At 41.9% G+C, this 19,163-nt stretch overlaps 1 protein-coding gene across 3 annotated transcripts in view; it reads left to right on the plus strand.

The window, feature by feature from the left end:
- Nucleotides 1-183: 183 nt before the first annotated feature.
- kiaa0825 (KIAA0825 ortholog) overlaps nt 184-19,163 on the plus strand; it is a 127,619-nt gene continuing 108,639 nt past the window's right edge. For all 3 annotated transcript variants that reach the window (XR_003692593.1, XM_028578533.1, XM_028578534.1), the window contains exons 1-6: nt 184-531; nt 4,527-4,679; nt 12,494-12,656; nt 13,026-13,199; nt 14,464-14,640; nt 14,847-15,171. Coding sequence is in view for 2 of the 3 variants with exons in the window: in XM_028578533.1 (XP_028434334.1) it covers nt 4,549-4,679; nt 12,494-12,656; nt 13,026-13,199; nt 14,464-14,640; nt 14,847-15,171 (970 nt within the window). In the remaining variant the exon portion in view is untranslated. The remainder of the gene's footprint in view (nt 532-4,526; nt 4,680-12,493; nt 12,657-13,025; nt 13,200-14,463; nt 14,641-14,846; nt 15,172-19,163) is intronic.

The following is a 19,163-nucleotide window of genomic DNA, read 5'->3' on the forward strand; positions in this document are numbered from 1 at the left end:
CTCTAATTATATCATGTGTTGTATAAAATGTCATCTACTAATAGTGCAATTAATGTATACAGTATGTCCGCCAATGTACAGTAACTCCCCCCATTTGGTTTGTCAGTTGGAATCTTCCAGCGAGCGGAAGTTTTCGTCATAGACAGTAGGTTTTCATAGAGCTACTTCCGGGTTGTTGTCACGGACGCTTTCTTTCCCCGGAAATAATGAGATTAACTCGAAATCATAACGTTAGAGCACCGATTGATTATCGGGAATGTTTGAACGACCGATAACAATAACCTGATTCTGACAGTGAGGCTGCTTATGAAACCGCACGGCTGTTAACAGAAAGGGCCCAGTTAACGTTCAGTGACAGCGAAAAGATATGCTTCCCTTGTGCTGTTGAATTGTCTTGGTTTGCCGTTTTGTTATGGCTACAAATAGCCAAATCTCAGCAATAAGTGACGGTAAACGACTCTGGTCATATTTCCCCTACCTGTAATGGATTGACATTGAAACGAGAGACGAATATAAAGGAGCTTGTAAAAGGTAAGATACACGTTATAACGTTAGCTATATATGTTGTCGGCCAAAGTAACACTGAATCAATGCAGATATACACAGCGCCACATTTTGTAAAAGTTACAGCTAACCTGTCCACATTAGCAAGTATGGTGTCAATTCTTTGTTATGGAGGGCTACTGTGATCCAAATCCCACAACAAGCAGGTAACAATCTCTGCCATATTATAAATCCCTCTCTCTCTACATGATCTACAAACATCTGTTTATGGTTAAACGCGGGATTATACTGGATAAAACTGTAACAATAAAGTATTATCAAATGAGCAGTAATGTTACTGACTGATTAATCAGTTAAGTTGTATGTGAAACAAAAATACCAAATATTCGCTGGGTCCAGCTTGTCAAATTAGATTATTTACCACTTTTCTCTGTTTTACGTTATTTCCAATTGAATACTTTCATGTTTTAGACTGTTAGACAAAACAAGAAATTACTACATTTTAATTCAATTATGATGTCTATTTCCTATGCTGTTTTCTGACGCTCTATGAGGCCTGCACGATTTGGGGAAAAATATGAATCACGATTTTTTAGCTTAGAATTGTTATCACGATTCTCTGCCACGATTTTTTTCTCATGAAGTGTAATGTTTATTGCACACATGAACCATGGCAAAAAAAAAAAAAAATTGGCAGTATCATCACCACAAGCCTGTAAACATAGAGGCTTCAATGAATAAAGAAAATGAAGTACATAATGGCCATTTAAGTACAGTAGTCTACCAAAAATGGTGACATATAACACATTGAACTAAATATGGCCCTGATACAGGCTCTATCTGAACTTCTTGAACATGTCTTTACATAATTAGAACATGTTAATGTTAATGTTAATGTCAAATGCTTTCAATAAATGAATTGAAGGAAAAAAATTTAAATCATTTAAAAATTAAATCGTGAACAGGGTGAATCGAGATCGCGATTTTATAATGATTTATCATACAGGCCTGCAATCTATGAAATGATTGATCAGTAAATCAAGAATCCGATCTAGAAGGTCTGGATAATTCTCATGGTCAAACACCATCATGAAAAGCATGAAACATGAAAAACAATGAATTATTCATTAATTATTCATAAAAGTCATGAATAAAGTTGTCTATTATTAAGTATTATTGTTAATTGAATACCTTTGGAGTTTAGACCATTGGTTGGACAAGACAAGCAGTTAAATGATTTCACTCAGCAGTCTGTTATATAGCATATTTTTCACTTTTATCTGACATTTTACAAACTAAAATATTGATCTTATACGATGTGTTGATGATACAAATACTTGTTATTTGCAGCCCTATTGAGCACTGTGCATCTTTGCCGTTTATGATGAATTGATATATTTACTTTGTACTTGACAGACTCTTCGTCACATCTGCAGTTATCAAATACAACTAGTAAAACCTTTATGTTTATGGCAGTTCTCCTACAGTAAATGTATGTTTAGGATAGGATTATTTAAGTTTTATGAAATCATGACAGTTGGGATACACTAAGCTACACAATATGGGCTGCTCCAGTGTGACAATATTGTCTTGTTTTTCAATATTTGTAATTGACATTGCTCAGGGTACTTTAATACTGTAGAATGATGATTATTCCATAAAACAGCAATGCCAAGTATAAAATATCAGGATTAAATCATGTATTATTCATCCCCTTATTGTAGGCCAATCATTGCTCAAGTTGTTGCACTGCAATTTCTAAATAGTCTTACACAACATATTTTAAGAAGATAATATGTACACATATTTCCCTATAGTTAAAGGGAATAAGTCCCTTCTAAATTGAGCGGAACTTGCACTATATCAAATCTGACGAGACTAAAGCCCATCTTTAAGCAGGCAGGACTTATTGTAAAGAAGAAAATCAGTCAAAGGCAGTACAGTGTAGCAGGACCACATGGTTGCACAGTAACAGTGAAGCTATGCTCCCCCCCTGGGCATGCATGAGATGGTTCTCAATAGTATTGTGATCTAAGAATATGCACCTATTTAATTTATTATGTTTCCTTTACAGCAGACTGTTACCTTCAACTTTAAAATAATGTTGACTCCAACTTGACATGCTCTAAGTGGCTTTAAAGCGACGGCCTGGGGGACGTGCTGCTAAATATTTCACAAACTCATTACTGTAAATGGGCCTGTGTGTTAGCCTAGCTGTGGTAGACAGGCAGCAACAAGAGAGAGAGGACAGTGATAGGTGTGTGTCTGTGTGTGTGTGTGTGTGTGTGTGAGAGACTGTGTTTCTTCCCCTGTTCTAATAGCTGTGGAGTGGATGTTTGAGGCAGGCAGCGTCGCAGCGCCTGGCCCAGTCGTCCCTGTTGCAACACTGTGAAACACACAAGGGCTCCTCTAACATCTGCTTTGTAAAGAGCTAATGACAAGACAATGGAGACTGCATGATTTAAAGTATAGTACTAATGAGGCCCTGTGTGCTGCTTGGAGAATCCTGACACACACTCACTTAGGCTACATGTACACACTTGTGTTCGAGATATGTTGGCAGACCAGGAGGTAAACACACCCAGCAGACATACAGTGTACACATTCAGAACGTCTGTCCATCTGTCTGTCTGTCTTTCATACCCTTAAAGAGGAGTATGATGCTGTAGACAGCCCACACACAAACAGCCAGTATTTAAAATCACACACACACACACACACACACACACACACACACACACACACACACACACACACACACACACACACACACACACTGTCTGGCTCAGCGCAAATAATTACAATGTTGAGTTCCTAATCCATGGATTTAAAATTGTATTCCCTTTCACAAATGGCTGCGTATAGACCCCTTCTCAGACAGTGGCGCTGAGGGAGTGTGATGATGAGGGGAAACAGTAAGAGAGAAGAAAAGAGGGAGAAATAATAAAGGACAAGCTTAACTGGTGAGGCTGTCAGCGAAGGGAAATAATATTTGTCCAGCTGGACAGGCCTCCCTTTGTGCAGGCTAAATGAATGTTGAGCTTCCTGTCTGCCCTGTCAGGGAGAGTGGCATAGACTGTATGCAGCAACGAAGAAGCGGAGTGCGGGGAGCTGTTTGGAGTTTGACAGGGATTATTAAAATCAGAGCAGATGACGAGGAAGGGGCGAGAGGCGGAGAGTTTGAGAAAGCCAAATTGACACAGACACTCTCCATTACCTTCCACTTGACTCACGTTGATGACAATGTTGATATGAGACCCAGCAACGTGGCACCGACGTGGGATTGGCTGTTAGCATGAGCGTTAAGCACCACGGGGTGGGGTGGGGGGGCTCTCAGTTGTGGCAGCGACGTAAGGAGATGAGTTGTTTATTTAAAGCCTTGACTGAAGAGCATCTCACCTCATTTTTATTTATTTGGTCTTTTTTTTTTTGCTTTATGAACTCACTGTAGTGTCAGTGAGTGGAAATGGTTAGAGGCTGAGGCAATGCATTTTGATCAGGGGTGCTCCTACTGCAAATGATTGTCTGAGGAAAGAGGAGGGGAACTGGAAGAAGCCGTGTTAGTTGATGATAAGCTTCCTTTTGTTTCAGGTGTTTCAGGTGCAATTGATTTGTGCCTCCTAATAAGACTCCTGTTTGAGGAAATTTCAAATTATTATAGTCCACATGGCTGTGTGTGTGTGTGTGTGTGTGTGTGTGTGTGTGTGTGTGTGTGTGTGTGTGTGTGTGTGTGTGTGTGTGTGTGTGTGTGTGTGTGTGTGTGTGTGTGTGTGTGTGTGTGTGTGTGTGTGTGTGTGTGTGTGTGTGCGTGTGTGCCCGCGCGCGTGTGTTCAGTTTCCTTGATAGACAGCTGTGATAATACAACACTCCAGATCTCTGTTATTTGATGTCAGCCTAAGTTGTTGATTTAATCCTGACACCAGTGCTGTCTTTCTCATTATTTTGCTTTATGAACTGGTGCATGTCATGTGGAGTGTTTCTAATGTTATTCAGTAAGGTTGCCTTTCTCTTTCTCTCTCCAGTTCCTTTTCCCTGCAGAGCAGTATGGAGTGGCCGGGGGATTTTCCTGAAGACCATGCCTTTGTGGAGCTGCTGGTTCCAGGGGTTTCCAGTGAGCTGGACTTTGAACAGCTCCTAAAAGACACCGAGGAGAAACTCAATCTCAATGCCAACAGGTCAGTCAGAGTAGCAAAAGCATCGACTTATATGTCATTCAGACACTTTTCTTTGTTTTCACTTCTCACCTTCCAACCACTCTTACATCCCTTTGGGAATTTAAACTTTATAATGTCAAAGCCAGAATCAAATTAAATACTGTCCCAGCTGATAAAGACGCCCCAAATAAGAAGACACGGATGTGACCGTAAAGTTTTTAAAGCAGACTGTTTTTGAGGGATTATTTCCTGCTACGGCCTTCCATTTCTTTCTGTGAGTTTCAGGTGAATTACAGGAAGCGGAGTGCAATATAATGTGAAATTCATTAGGAGAACACAACACTGGTCAAAATGAAATAAACGTTAAACAGTTACTTTGACAAAAAATAATAAAGGCTTTATGTTTACTTTAATGGATTATTTTACTTCTCACTGTGGAAGTTGTTGTTCATACTGTACCAAAGATTAAGGGCTCTGATTTCTTTATGCTGACTATGTGCAGACACTAGGAGGAATCAGTTTAAAGAGAGGACCAACCTGACTGACTGACAGACAAGACACCAGTAACATTGGCAACAATGGCAGCAATATGAGCAGTGTTGCTGAGGTAGAAATATAAAATCCATAATTAAAAGCTGAAAGGCCTGTTTTGCTTTCTCTTTCTCTCACTCTATCATTCTCCTTATCACTCTACATAGTTTTATCCTGTTTATCTCCTAAATGAATATGTCCAATTTACCAATCACACTAACAGCATCAGTGTTTAAAAGATATATACACACACACAAACACACACACACACACACACACACACACACACACACACACACACACACACACACACACACACACACACACACACACATATATATTGCAGACTCATTTGAGGAGTGACTGGTAAATTTAACTACTTACTTCTGAAAATGCCTGCTTTCAAAAACATCACAATATTGAAACTTTTCATGTCAAGTAAAGGGATTTGTTTTCAACTGAAAGAAATCCCTAATTCTGTCTCATTTCCTTAGTTAGAGTACAAGGATTAACACGATCAGAAATATGCCGGGGAAAAAACTCTGATTTCCTGACCCTATACGCAGATTTCTAAGAGGCCTTTTACTTGATATGCAGTACACAGACCTATGACAGGTTAAGTGCCACTGTGGCAGCAGTGCAGAGGAATGAAAGGAAAGATCATTACTTTAGCCGTGTCTTCTTATATCCAACATATATATTTATTAAATCCAAAGTCTGATTACAACTGTCTCCACACCTGAGACAACCTGTTTGAAAAACACAGACACATTTCGACAATATGAAAGAAAAGTGAGCTGACAATGACTGTCCTTTCACTGTGCAGTTAGAAATGCACAAACAAATAAAAGTGTGATTTTACATAACTAATACACTGAAATTATATACAAGCCCTGGTTCAAATTTGCGGTAGAAATTAGTTCCAGTTGGAGTTATCTTTGGGTTTCAGATGAACCACTTTATTTTAGTTCGGAGCCTTTACCTGATTTCTCTCAATAACCTGGTTCTTTATGTGCGTGTAAATGTAGTTTGTTTGTCCATGGTTGAGCTGATTTGAGATGATTGTGTTGAGATTCATGAATCACTGCCTCTTTATGAATCCAGTGTTCCCAAACATTTTGGGTCAATATTTGATAACATAAACTAAAAAAAATTAATATTTCTTGGTGGTTAAATTTCATTAATTACTGGAACAATCTTGTCATCATGTGTTATGAGAGAAAATGCAGTGCAGCAACAAAATCAGATTTTTTTTTTTTCTCCTGCGCACTGTCACCGAATATGTCAATGATGGCTGATGGGAATAGTTGGAGAGTCCAAATAGACTGATAAAAAAGAGAAATCTATATTTCAGGTCTTTTATTGTTTGTGGCGTTGTAAGTCTGAGGGCAGGTGATGAAGGACAGGCTAAATGTAGCAAGTGAACAAAGCCTCACTCTGGCACCATTAGTGTCTGGGACTCATCCTCCCCCCCCCCCCCCTCCCCTCTCTCTCTCTCTCTGTCTCCCTCCCCTTCTATTCCTTTCTTTCCTTCCTCCTTCCAAATGGGAACATAATAATTGAAGATTCCACATCTTGAAACGAAAACCCTTGGGTAGGTAATTCAAGGCTTATTACAGAAGGCCGGGCCATTTTTCTGCTTTCTAAGCATTAAAGGGTTATTTTGTGTTCCTGCAGATGGGAGTGGGATAACCATTATGAGAACAAAGCATCCAGATAATGGAGAATGGGGCTAAAAATAAGGCAATCCTCCTCTCGCCGTGGGGGACCACTGGTCAGTGTCTGTCAGGCTGCAGCTAACTTCCTCCCAGACTACTTCAGGACAGCTCTTTTACTATCGGGACACATCCAGGCAAACAAAATCTTGCAAGGCCTTTTTTTTTCTCGCCTCAACCAGGGTGGGCTGCAGACACACACACACACACACACACACACACACACACACACACACACACACACACACACACACACACACACACACACACACACACACACAGCTCACTCACCTGCTGCCTAATTGACGTCTCAGTATCTGGGACAAATTACGGAAGTGGAGGAGAGGAAAGGGAAGCCGAGAGATGGAGGAGACAGAGCTGCCTACACCCGTGAAGGACTTCAACGTGTTTATGGGTCACAGTGACTGGCCTGCTCCCAGTTCTCAGATGTCAGAGATTTGCCTAAGAGCTGCATCCTAATTGAAGGAGATTAAGATAGGCTGACAACGGAGCTGGCTCCCCCAAATTGAAATGCTGTAATCCATTAGTTTTCATCTGATGGGACAGTGGCGTGGTTCAGGGTCGGGTGGGGAGTGGGGCCGCGGAGCTGTGGGCTACCTGCAAAAGACCTCTAATGAAGTGTCAGCACAGGCCTGGAGACTGCAGACAGGGCTCTAGTTTCACACTGGCAAGGCAAATGGCTCTCACTAGTCGCCTGCCAATCTTGATCAGGGTACAATATCAATACTTTTAAATTTGATTCTGTGTATGTGTGAGTGCTTCTGATAATCAGGATTTAATGTAAGTGTGCAAGCAGGTGGAGTTGAAAGCCTGCCACAGTAACATAATGAGCAAGGTTCCTTCTCAATGAACAAAAATACTGATCTGTAGTCTTGCAGTATGTAGCTGATTTTGTGTTTAGCTGTGCGTGACACGTGTGTTAAGTTATATCAGCTGTATCGGTTCTCCGGTATCATTGGCTGGGCTGGGTGGCCGGGGGGTTGAGGGCTGAGGGCACTAAGTGGGCGACAGGCTGGGCCAGGACGGGATCTGTTTTCAGCCTGTTCATTCAAGCCCATTCACTGCTTTTCCCCTCGCAGAATGGGGCCCTTTGATGGAGGAGATATTTAGTTCTCAGGCGGCTGGTTTGGCACTGACTGGAGCTGGGGTTTATTTGAAAGGGATCTTCCTGCCCCCGTTGCCTCCAACCCCCCACCTCCTGTAGGCGAGCGGAGCGCGACAGACAGACAGCCCAACAGCAGCCCACCCACACTAAATTAATTCTGACAAGGAACTTAAGATAACGTCAAAGCGCTGACTAATCGCAGGATTGGGTTTCTGTAAGTCAGGGAGCTGTGAAATGTGCCATCATATCTAATAAAAGACCTCCGGTTGTTCCCTTTCTCTCTCAGCGGTGGTGGAGGTTGGGGGGAGGGCGGTTGCGGTGTCGACTGTCTAGCTAGACCGGTCTGAAAAACAATTAGATTTCAGTTCAGCAGTGAAAGTGCGTGTATGTGTGTGCCAGTTAGGGTAAGATGATTGACATGTTTGTCAAGAGGCCTAAAGAATCCTTTCCTCCCAGTTTCCTCTGACTCTTTTTCTCATTCTCCGGGTCCTTTTGTTGAGTTCTGCTTCGGCGTTTTTGCCATTACGGGTTCGTCCATTGTCGTCTTTACTCAGATAGTTGAATGGTTTTATTTTCTGTGACTCCTCTGTTTTCTATCCATTTTAACCTTCCTCTTGTCTCATTCTCTTTCTGTCTCTTTCCTCGGCATCTGAGCTACTGGCAGTGGAAATCATCAGGTTCGGAGCTAATCCTGCCAAGTTGATTAGGCTGCAGGTAGCTTTTACACCAGCGGGCAAAAGGTCGCAACATTGTAGAGAGCTGGATGGACTTCTTGACACAGACCATCCACATTGACTTTATAACTTACAGCACAAGGCCCTAAGGAGGGGTAATTGAAAAGCGAGAGTAAGAAAAAGAAAATTAGGAAAGTAAGAGTTTTGAGGACAGGGAAAAGAAAGAGGGGAAATAGAGAGAGAAAAACTGTGGCGGCGAGGCATGAGAATGTATCCGAAGAGGCAAGCGCTGTTGCTGTAGCCATTAGAGTACATTGTTTTGTTAAGTGAAGGCAAGAGTGCGATGATGGAGAGTGGAACTAGAGAGCGAAGCCCAGAAGCCATTCTTCTACCTGTCTAAGTCTATGGTTTCAACTCAACAATCTCTTTCTGTCGAGTCCACATATTGCGAAATTGAGTCTCAGAGACTTCTATAACACCTCGCAGAGTCCCACGCTATCAAGGTTGATGTCCTAGGAAGCTTAATCTGAAATCAAAAACCTCAATTCTGTTATAGAACTGAGTAACAAGAGAGAAGCCACCCAGTTCATATCCCTAGTGTAGTCAACTTACGTTTTCTGTTTTTAATGAATGTCAGAGAGTCGGTGCAAAGTGAGCTGTACAGATGGAAGCCCATTTGAAACCTGCTGTCTATGTGAAGTCCTGGGGTGGAGCCCAGAAGGAACATCCATGTTTATGACGTACTATAAACACACATACAGTGCTCCGTGCTGACATTTAATCTACAGCAGGGTTTCATTGCAAGTCATGGCACATGACGGAAAGCTATTCTAAATATTACATTTAGAACATTTCTTACTTTTGCATTTTTTTTCTAAAATATATACTTCTTCTCTTTATATTTTGCCTGCCCTAAGGGATAAAAAAAGGAAAGTAAAACTGTTGTTTTAAGTATGCTGTATCCAGAACTACCTTTTCTCAGAAAGTTATAATCTCCTTAGAGAAAGCAAAGTCAGAGGTCTCACAAACAATCCAGCATCTAAACAGTCCTTTGCGTTGTTTAAAGTGGTGTCTATTAATTTTACACACAGTGCCGTCAGCAATCCTGAGCCCGCTTTTGCTTTGACCTTGCTGAAGCTGTGTTTTACAGCTAGTGAGCTTTGGGCAAGCATAGTTAAGAGTTGCTGCACTCACACAGCCTGTAACAAGTTAAAGCAACATCTTTCCTATACAATGTTTATAGAAAAAGCAGGAACATAGACAGTTACACAGAAACAAACACACACACACACACACACACACACACACACACACACACACACACACACACACACACACACACACACACACACACACATGAAAAAAAGCCTATTTTAATGAGGGGTTTGAAGGTTCTGTACTTGTGTAACAATATTACCTAGCATCAATTCACTCCAAACACACAAAAGCACACCCACCTTATAATCAAGGTTTCTGTCAGTCAGCAAGTTGGTGTCAAGAGAATAAAGTGAGATGCATCATCTGGCCTGCCTAAAGAAGAAGAGAAAGAGATAGTTAAAGAGAGAGAAAACGATAGCATTAGGTAGTGTTCAACCTAGAGGATAGCGGTTTTGCAACAGTCTATAACATTTTATACCCTCGCGTTTTATCCCCTCTGAAATGAAAGTGTGTCAGATTGAACGGTTATTTAATGTCTTGCCATTGTAAGACATCTGGATGCGTTCATGGCCCAGGAGCAGGCAGGAGGCAGTTTATAGAGCTGCGGTAGGGAATGAGCTGTCTGAAATGGCACTTTGGCTCTGTATCATGTATGCTAACACACACACACACACGCACACGCACTAACATACACAAGTTTGGAAGACAAGATATGTAGTTCTGCAACTAATTAATATTCTCATTATCTACTGATTATTTATCTGAATATTTGGTTAATTATGTAATCATGTAGCGTATAAACTGTCTTAATGTCAAGTGCTTATTTCAAGTTCACAGAGACCAAAGTGATGTATTAAACCAACCTCATATCCAATCCAATCCAATTTTATTTATAGAGCGCATTTCACAGATAAGAAACCAACAAAGCGCTTTACAAGGTACATACAAACATACATTGGGTAAAGAAAATACAGCATGACATGAGGAGAGACGAGGAGAAAAAGGCAACTCCCAGACTATGCCCCCACTAGGAGCACAGTGTGGGAACAGGAAAAAAACACCTCAGCAACATAAGCACATAACCAATACAAGGGCACACAAGACACGCAATGGGTGAGGGGAGCCTTGGGGGGCGTTATTTGATCACAGAACTGTAATTCATAGATTTGCTCTTTTTACTGTTTGCACACACACATTCAGGCAAACAAACACACAGTCACACATAAACACAACGGCAGCAGTCACAACACCACAACATGTTTAATTACGCACGCACGCACGCACGCACGCACACACACACACACACACACACACACACACACACACTCCTACATGGCCAAATATATATGCATTGATTTGCATGGAAATGACTAAACATGTCGAGCCCAAAGATGTCATTTCTAATCTGTCATATTAAAGGGGAAACGGAATAGCTGATGCAGTCGGTTAAAATCAAAAGAGCTCTGTTTTGTGTGTGTGTGTGTGTGTGTGTGTGTGTGTGTGTGTGTGTGTGTGTGTGTGTGTGTGTGTCAAGGAGAAGAGTAAGACGTGAGACGGAAAGAAGCGTGCGTCTCAGATGCCTGTAACACCACTTCACACCAGATGCTTAGCACACACTCACACACTGATATATTGATGTCTGTGTTCATTACTGTTGATGCTTCTGTAGCTGTCTTCTCACGGCATGGACACTGAATGAGAGTGAGCGAGAGCCAAACATGATGTGGTGTGTAGGTATGTGTGCATCTTTGATATGGTGTGTATATGTGTTTGTATTACTGTAATGTGGCTGGTTGTGTGTATTGTTGCTGTGTTTTTGTTGTGCAGCAGCAGTATCGTCATTTGGGTACGTTTGAATGATTGGGGTGTACTTAATCTCTCGACAGTCTCCTTTCTAAATAAAGACACTGTCCCAGCAGATCTTGAAACACTTTGTCCAAGCACGACTGGGTCATGAGTTTATATATATATATATATATATATATATATATATATATATATATATATATATAAACTCAGATTTGATATATATATATATATATATATATATATATATATATATATAAAAACTACATTTAAAAAAAAAAAATTGTGACCGGGAGGTCGTCGGTTCAATCCCCAGACTGACCGGACAAAATCTGGGTGGGGAAAGTGAAAGAGCAGCTTGTCCCTCCCTCATTACCACCACTGAGGTGCCCTCGAGCAAGGCCCTTAACCTAGTGGTTGAACTGGGCGGCTTCCAGGTATGAATGTGGAACTGTGTGAATGTGATCAGGGCGTTCCTGCAAAAGAGAGTCTGCCTCTCAGTGAACCTGAATAAATAAAGGTTAAAAAAAAACATTTGGCTGTGCGCTGGTAAACATGTAGGAGAATATCAGATGGACCAGCTCTAATCTAAACAAGTAAAAGCAGTTGATTTCTAACATAAAATACTGTAAACTCTCTGCATATTTTCTGATATTAGAACTAAACATAAAATTGTGTGTGGGAGGGGGGGTATTTTCCACTCAGTTCTCAAAGTTAATATGTATTTTGCTGAGTGCTATACTCTTCTTCTCTGAGCTTGGTAATGTATGCTGTTTCATGGTCCTGAACGCTCAGACTTACACAGTGTGTTTCCCTTTCACTCAGCATTGAACAGCAGCTAAAGGAGCTCCAGGCCAAAATGGGAGACTCCCGGGAGCGCCCGCCGAGCCCTTCAGAGTGCCAGCAGTGGTTCAACGTCAGAGCGCACGACAGTTTCAGGCCTGTTACCACGGGACATCAAGAGCTCATGGATTTCTTCAGAGCTTTGGTAATACGTCAGGGTGATGATGACACTGCCTGATGGTGGTGATGATACTAATAATAATATTTCACAGATAATAAAACCGTATGAACTTTCTGAAACGGGAAATCTAGACTGATAACTAGATGTTGATCATAATGATTTCATCAATCTGCACTAATATTGCTGAGTATCCTCAGTTTCCCACCTAATTGCACTGACATTCCATTGTTTACATTTAGCTATCCGTTAATTAATCTGCAGCCCTGGTATTAACGAGACAAATAAGGATTTGGCTGCAACATATTTTCATAACTTTTGTATAAGTACCATTTATGTTCTTGACTTGTCAGTTTTAGGATATTAACTTCTCTATTCCCCCTCTGTTTCACTCAGAAACAGTACCTGATGTCTGAAGAGGAGGGGAAAGAGGAGGTGACACTTCAAGTACTGCTGAATGTGTCTGCCCAGTGTGGTATCTGCTTTCCCTGTACCCAGCCTCCCTCCTCATCACTGACTGCCTCCTCCATCCACTTGGTTCATACAGTCAGAGATGACGCTTCCTACGAGGTAATATACCATACAATCTTACTGTATATCTTACACTATTTAATTAGTTCATGGATTACTTAAAGGATAGGTTCAGATTTTTTTCACAAATGTCTTAAAACAGTACTCACATGTCCATATGTACATTGAAAGCATTATTGATAGATAGATAGATAGATAGATAGATAGATAGATAGATAGATAGATACAGTAGATAGATACTTTATTTGTCACAGAAACAACAAGAAATTGTTTGGAACAAACCTGAGATGGCCACAGCTCAAAAAAGACTAAAATACATAAAATAAGTTAAAAATAGATAGTTACACATGATATGCAAATTGCACTTGTACCCATAAACGTAGTGTGCAGTAACTAATTTGTGAACACTAGCACACAGGTTGGGGTGGTGGGGGGCAGAGGAGGTTGGCTGTGTTCATCAGTGCAACTGCATGTAAATGGCATAAAAACTGTTCCTTAGCCTACTGGTGCGGGCATAGAGTGCTCTGAAGCGCCTGCCAGATGGCAGGAGGGTGAAGAGGCGGTGTCCAGGATGGGCTGGGTCCTTGCAAATGCTTAGGGTCTTCTTGATACAGCAGGTTCTGTGAATGTCCTCCAGTGATGGGAGCTCTGCTCCGATGATTTTCTGTGCTGTAGTAATGATGCGTTGTAGGGCGTTCCTGTTGTCCGCGGTGCAGCCAGGATGCCAAGTAGTGATGCAGTATGTGATGATAGACTCAATGGTACATCTGTAGAAGTTGATTAGCAGCTGGGCCTTCCTCAGGCACCTTAGTAAGTACATCCTCTGGGGCCCCTTCTTTGCCATAGCTTTGGTGTTGGTAGACCATGTCAGGTCACTGCTGAGTTGTACTCCCAGGTACTTAAAGGTGTTTCTGGTCTTCATACTGGCCACAGAGAGATCCATTTCTAAAGCGTTTTTAATGTAAGTAAAGGGGGGCAAAAGACACAGTCCGCGTTCTGTGAAAAATGCATTCAAAAGTTCAGCTGAAGCTAATATGAGTCTCAGGTAGTCTGGGTTAATCACATTAAGTCAGTATTTTCCAAAGTTTGTTTCCCTTGGTGAGCTGCAGTGTCGTGAATGAACGAATGATTAAAGTGCATACACAAAAGGTCACGTGAGTATTGTTTTAAGAAAAACTTTAAAAAACCTAGTAGTGGCACTGTTCACTGCAAAATATTATTTTTCAGATACCCTCTCAGTGTGTTGCTGTTGATTATCAGTATGCTTTTGCACTTATACCCTTGATTTTATGAATCCCTTAAGATCCAGGAGGCCTGGGATGATGTGCGTCTCCAGCTGCGCTGCCACCTGCTGGACCGGCTGTCTTCCAGCAGCCCAGACCATCCTGGACCCAGACATATTTCCGTCCCTGAACGGGTCCACTGTCTGCAACAGCTGTTTTTCCTTTACCCTGAGTCGGAGGTGCTCACACATTACCAGGTGCAGTGCAATAGTGAAAATACTACGATGAAAAATAATAAAAATCTTGTGAAATATTCCGTTTCGATTTGTGTTTCAACATATAAGTTAGCGAGTGTCCCTTAAATTACAGATCCACATTATGTACCAAACTTGCTGTCCCAATATGATTCAGTAGTATACCAAGGATTTTACAATGATATATTATTTTGATTGTTATGATCCAGGGCCTGAGAAGCCGATCTGTGCAGGTTCTTCTGCTCTCTGCCCTGAGCTCAAGCCCAGGCGGTGAGACCGGCTTCGACAGACTGGCTATAGGCTTCCGCTCTGTGGTCCCAGCTCTGACCCAAGCCCTCACAGAGGAGCTCCATGTTCTTTCAAGACTAGCAGAACCGCACACCATCCTGGGTTTCCTTAATGTGGCCTACCTCAGCACTGTGGCCCGAGAACTGGCCTCCCTAATGGAGAGAGAATGTGAGACGGCCCTGAGAGACAACACCACGCTTACCAACAAGATCAAGAAATATTCAGCCAGGTCGCGGGCAACCGTAGGTAAGTGGCTCTTTGTAAATATATTTTAAAATCTGATTTGACTCTTTCTGTTCATCCTTTTCTCTCTCTCATAGTCCTTTGTTAGTGATTGGAAATACCAGTAGTTTTTTTCCTTTCATTTCCACCTTCTTTCCTCTCCTCCCACTTCTTGTTGTTACCCAATAATGGCTAATGCTTCTCTCTCTCTCTCTCTCTCTCTCTCTCTCCCCCCCTCTCTCCCTCTCTCCCTCCTCTCTATTTTAACGTTCCTGTTACCTTCCAAGTGTAGTGTGTAGTGATCTGAGGCAGAGCCAAGGCCTCTATAAGTGATTGTCAGTAACTCCTGTTCCCAATGTAATTGCTTTCTTTTTACTGCCCTCTATCCCGTCTGCCTCACTTTTCTTTTTACCAACAAAAAGAAAAGAGCAGCATTTCCAGGGCCAAGGCTTCATTTGAAACTACTTCTACACACTATTTACCGCATAGTTTATCTATGACTGTGATGAGCGGTCCGAGCCCCATCCGAGGTCTGTCGACAGCGTGTTTAAATCACAGTTAAACAACAAGCTAAACATAGCTCTGCTGTTCTCTTTATAGGAATTCCATAAAACGTTTATTAAAAGATAACAAGGGCAGAGCAGCACCTTCGCACAATCTCATGACCTTACAGTGGAGAAGGGGAATTGATGAATCTTTACCTTCCTCTTATGTTTGAGCAGCGATACAGCCAAAAAAAGAGTTGGTGCAGAAGTATGCGCAAGGCTCAAGATTTTTACAACCTCGTCACACACATGGATATTTTAGAAAAAAAATATATGGTTAAGTACTTTTAATATTTGTCACTAATGCAGAATGTGTCAGTGTCATGGAGCAGGCAGTGATCTTATACACTGAGACAAGAGAAGAGTAGAGACCTTCACACGCCATGTCACTTTTCATATTTAATTCCCCGCATATTGTCTTTGTTTGTTTCATATTGGCCTATTTACGGCTTGCTGAGGGTAAAGATTCACAATAAAAGAAATGTAAAGTGTGTGAGCCATTGTTTACTTTTTCAGATATGGTGCACATGTCAGCTTCCCTGTGGAACGGGTAGAAGATTGCTTTTACATCTGCCATTCTTCGATAAACTTGCGTCTTTTTCTCTCTCTCTCTCTCCCTCTTTCCCACCCTCCCTCCCTCAATCTCTCTCTTTCCATCTCCCTCTCTGGTTTTTACTTTCCCTCTCCTTAAATGTGAGATGAGAGGAGGCAGCCAGGATAATTGGCCATGCGTCAGTTGGGTTGTTTGATCACGCAACGCGGCGGAGGCTACACACCTACGTGCCGCTCAACAAACCGTCAAATGTAGCACCGGAGGCAGAACACGGCTCCAAAGGGAGCGGGGGACCCGTGCTGTGTAATGATGGTAAAATGGAGCAGTTTTGCCTGTGCTGGTTTTTGTGTGTGTGTGTGTGTGTGTGTGTGTGTGTGTGTTTGTCTATCAGCTGCAACACTGCTTTGAGGGCTACAACTGGGATTACATTTTTTGTGTTGTTCATGTTTTAAGTCGTCTCCCCCCCACCCACAAAAAAGGGTTAAGAACCCACATATCCACCACCCTAACGCCTGTGGCTCCTTAAGAGCCTGAGCTTGAACATTAATGCATAATCTGCTTTCACACTTTACTGTCTATACTGTATGCTACGCCCATAATTGTCAAGACAATTATGACAGTGATAAAAAAAAAAAAAGTGATTCTATTTTCATATGCATCCTATGACTCCTTAGATCTCCCCTTCCTTCCCTGCTGTGTTATTGTTTATTTCTGCCGGAGAGGCAGGCGGTAGGTGTATTTTGATAAGAGCCATGCCTGGGAGACTGTGCAGGCTCCCGGGGGAGCAGCGCTGTCTGTAGCATCAGCCACTGTCAAACCACTGAACCATTTAACAGCATTCACGGCGAGATCTGCCTCCTCTTTTAACCCCACCGACTCAAAGGCAAGCTCTGACATTGTGCCTAGACAGATGTGAAGGGTCTCAGCCCTCTTTTTTTCTCCCTCTTATTCTTTTCTCCCCCCTTTTCCGTTACTCCATCTCTCCAGCATCCACTTCCCCTCCTTTTTTCTTTTTCTTGTCCTTCCCCATTTTCCCGTAGTTTTCCGAGTGTAATGGGGTGAGCAGTGAGACTAGGGAGTGTACGAGACAGGTTGGCTGGTCAGGAACAATACATGCTTTAAACCTTACTAACACACCTCACTGAGTCTGCAGGGGAGCGGGTGGGCCGAGTCTGCATGTGTATGTCACTGTAAGTGCATGCGTGCATGTGTTTGTTGGATTCAGCCAAAATAAAGCAAATATTGTAATTTACAACTGCTATAGATAGTTAATACTTTTAAGCAATCATCTAAATTCTCTAACTTTATGATTTTCCTTTGTGAAAGTTGTGTTAGATAAGATTTCTCCATAGAGACAATTACAATGTAGCTCGTTATTGCTCTTGTTAGATTAAGTTGGAATGATTCCATGCTATGACATGCACCCAAAACCAGTACAGAAACACTAACACTGCAAAAGCCAATTGCTATGGTGCACTGTTACTGTGTTTTTACCTTTTTTCCTTTCACCCTGATGTGTGTGTGGGTGGCTATGTAGGTGGTTATGCATGTGTTTGCATGCATGTGTGTTTTCAATCTTTGAGCATGTGTCATGTGAACATGTCTGTCCATCTGTTTGTGTGTGTGTGTGTGTGTGTGCACTAATTGCAGGCCTACTTAGAAAATAGTGTGATCAAGTGTAATTTAATGCCTCCCTTTTTAAAAATGCATCAATAAATTTCCATATGGCGTCAGTAATTTTCATACATATGAATAGATCTGTGTTTTTGTAGGACATCAAAAGCTTTTATTCCAACTTCTCTGCGTACACACATACAATTTATTCCCTAACAATCGACCACAGGGGTGAAGTCGAGGTTGGGAAATTCTTTTCAAACACTGTGCAACCCCATTCTGATACCACTGATTTAAATTCCACTTCCACTAATTTCCCCACATGAAGACGTCGGCAGCTCCCTATAGATAAAAAAAAAGAAAAAAGGATTGAGTTAGAACATGTATAGCAAGCACATTCACCCCCACCGCGCCTCCCCTCCTCGCCCTTTCTGGCTCTTTGAACTCTTTCTTAGAGAAAGCATAGCAGTCTATTCAGCGGGGAGAGAGTTTCTGTTGTGAAGCGAGATAGCTAGGTTAAGGCTCTGACTGGCATTGGAGGTTCTTGTGGGGATTGAGGATGCTTGGGAATGGCGTTTTTTAATATTTATTAAGAGCGGCTCCTTACTAGATCATATCTGCCTGGGTTTATACACACTGTCAGCCAGGGACGTGCACCTGCATGCTGCCATGTAATTATGGACTAGGTAGGTGGGTTTGTGTGTTTGTGTCTGTGTACACGTGGGCATGTGTGTTTGTGGGATGCTATCCGAGTTATGGATGATGCGTTTTTATGCCGCTCTCTTCCTGTCTTTCTACACAATTAAAAGGCTTTGTTTAAGAAAGATACCACACACAGCAAGTTGTGGTTTACTAATCCTAATGAGAAGAGCTGGGTCTTCACTCTCTGGTTGTGTTAATGTGTGAGTGTGTGTCAGTTTTCATTTTCTTTAAATCATGGCCTCAATGAAATCGCACAGAAAAATGTGGTTCAGGGCCCTTGAGAATGTGTATTATGCTTGCCATTTATTTGTTTCCCCATTTCCTCCGAGTGGTCACAATGGCTTTTGTGTATCACTCTTGAAAAGCTCAAGGATATGAACATTTTCCTGGCACCTTCTATTGAGAAAGCACAGACAAAAATGGCTGGCTTATTGAGAGCAGCCAGTACTTCGTGATGAAGAGTCAGTGTTATTTGCATAGGGCTTGAAAACAATAATGCAAACAAGGGCACTAAACAAGTGGGTTTTAATGAAATGCTCCCATCAAGACAATACATTCCTCCATGTTCTTCCTCCAGCCAGCTCGGTTCAATAACGTGGAGG

This window comes from Perca flavescens, chromosome 5 (genome assembly GCF_004354835.1).
Source record: "Perca flavescens isolate YP-PL-M2 chromosome 5, PFLA_1.0, whole genome shotgun sequence".
Lineage (NCBI taxonomy): Eukaryota > Metazoa > Chordata > Actinopteri > Perciformes > Percidae > Perca > Perca flavescens.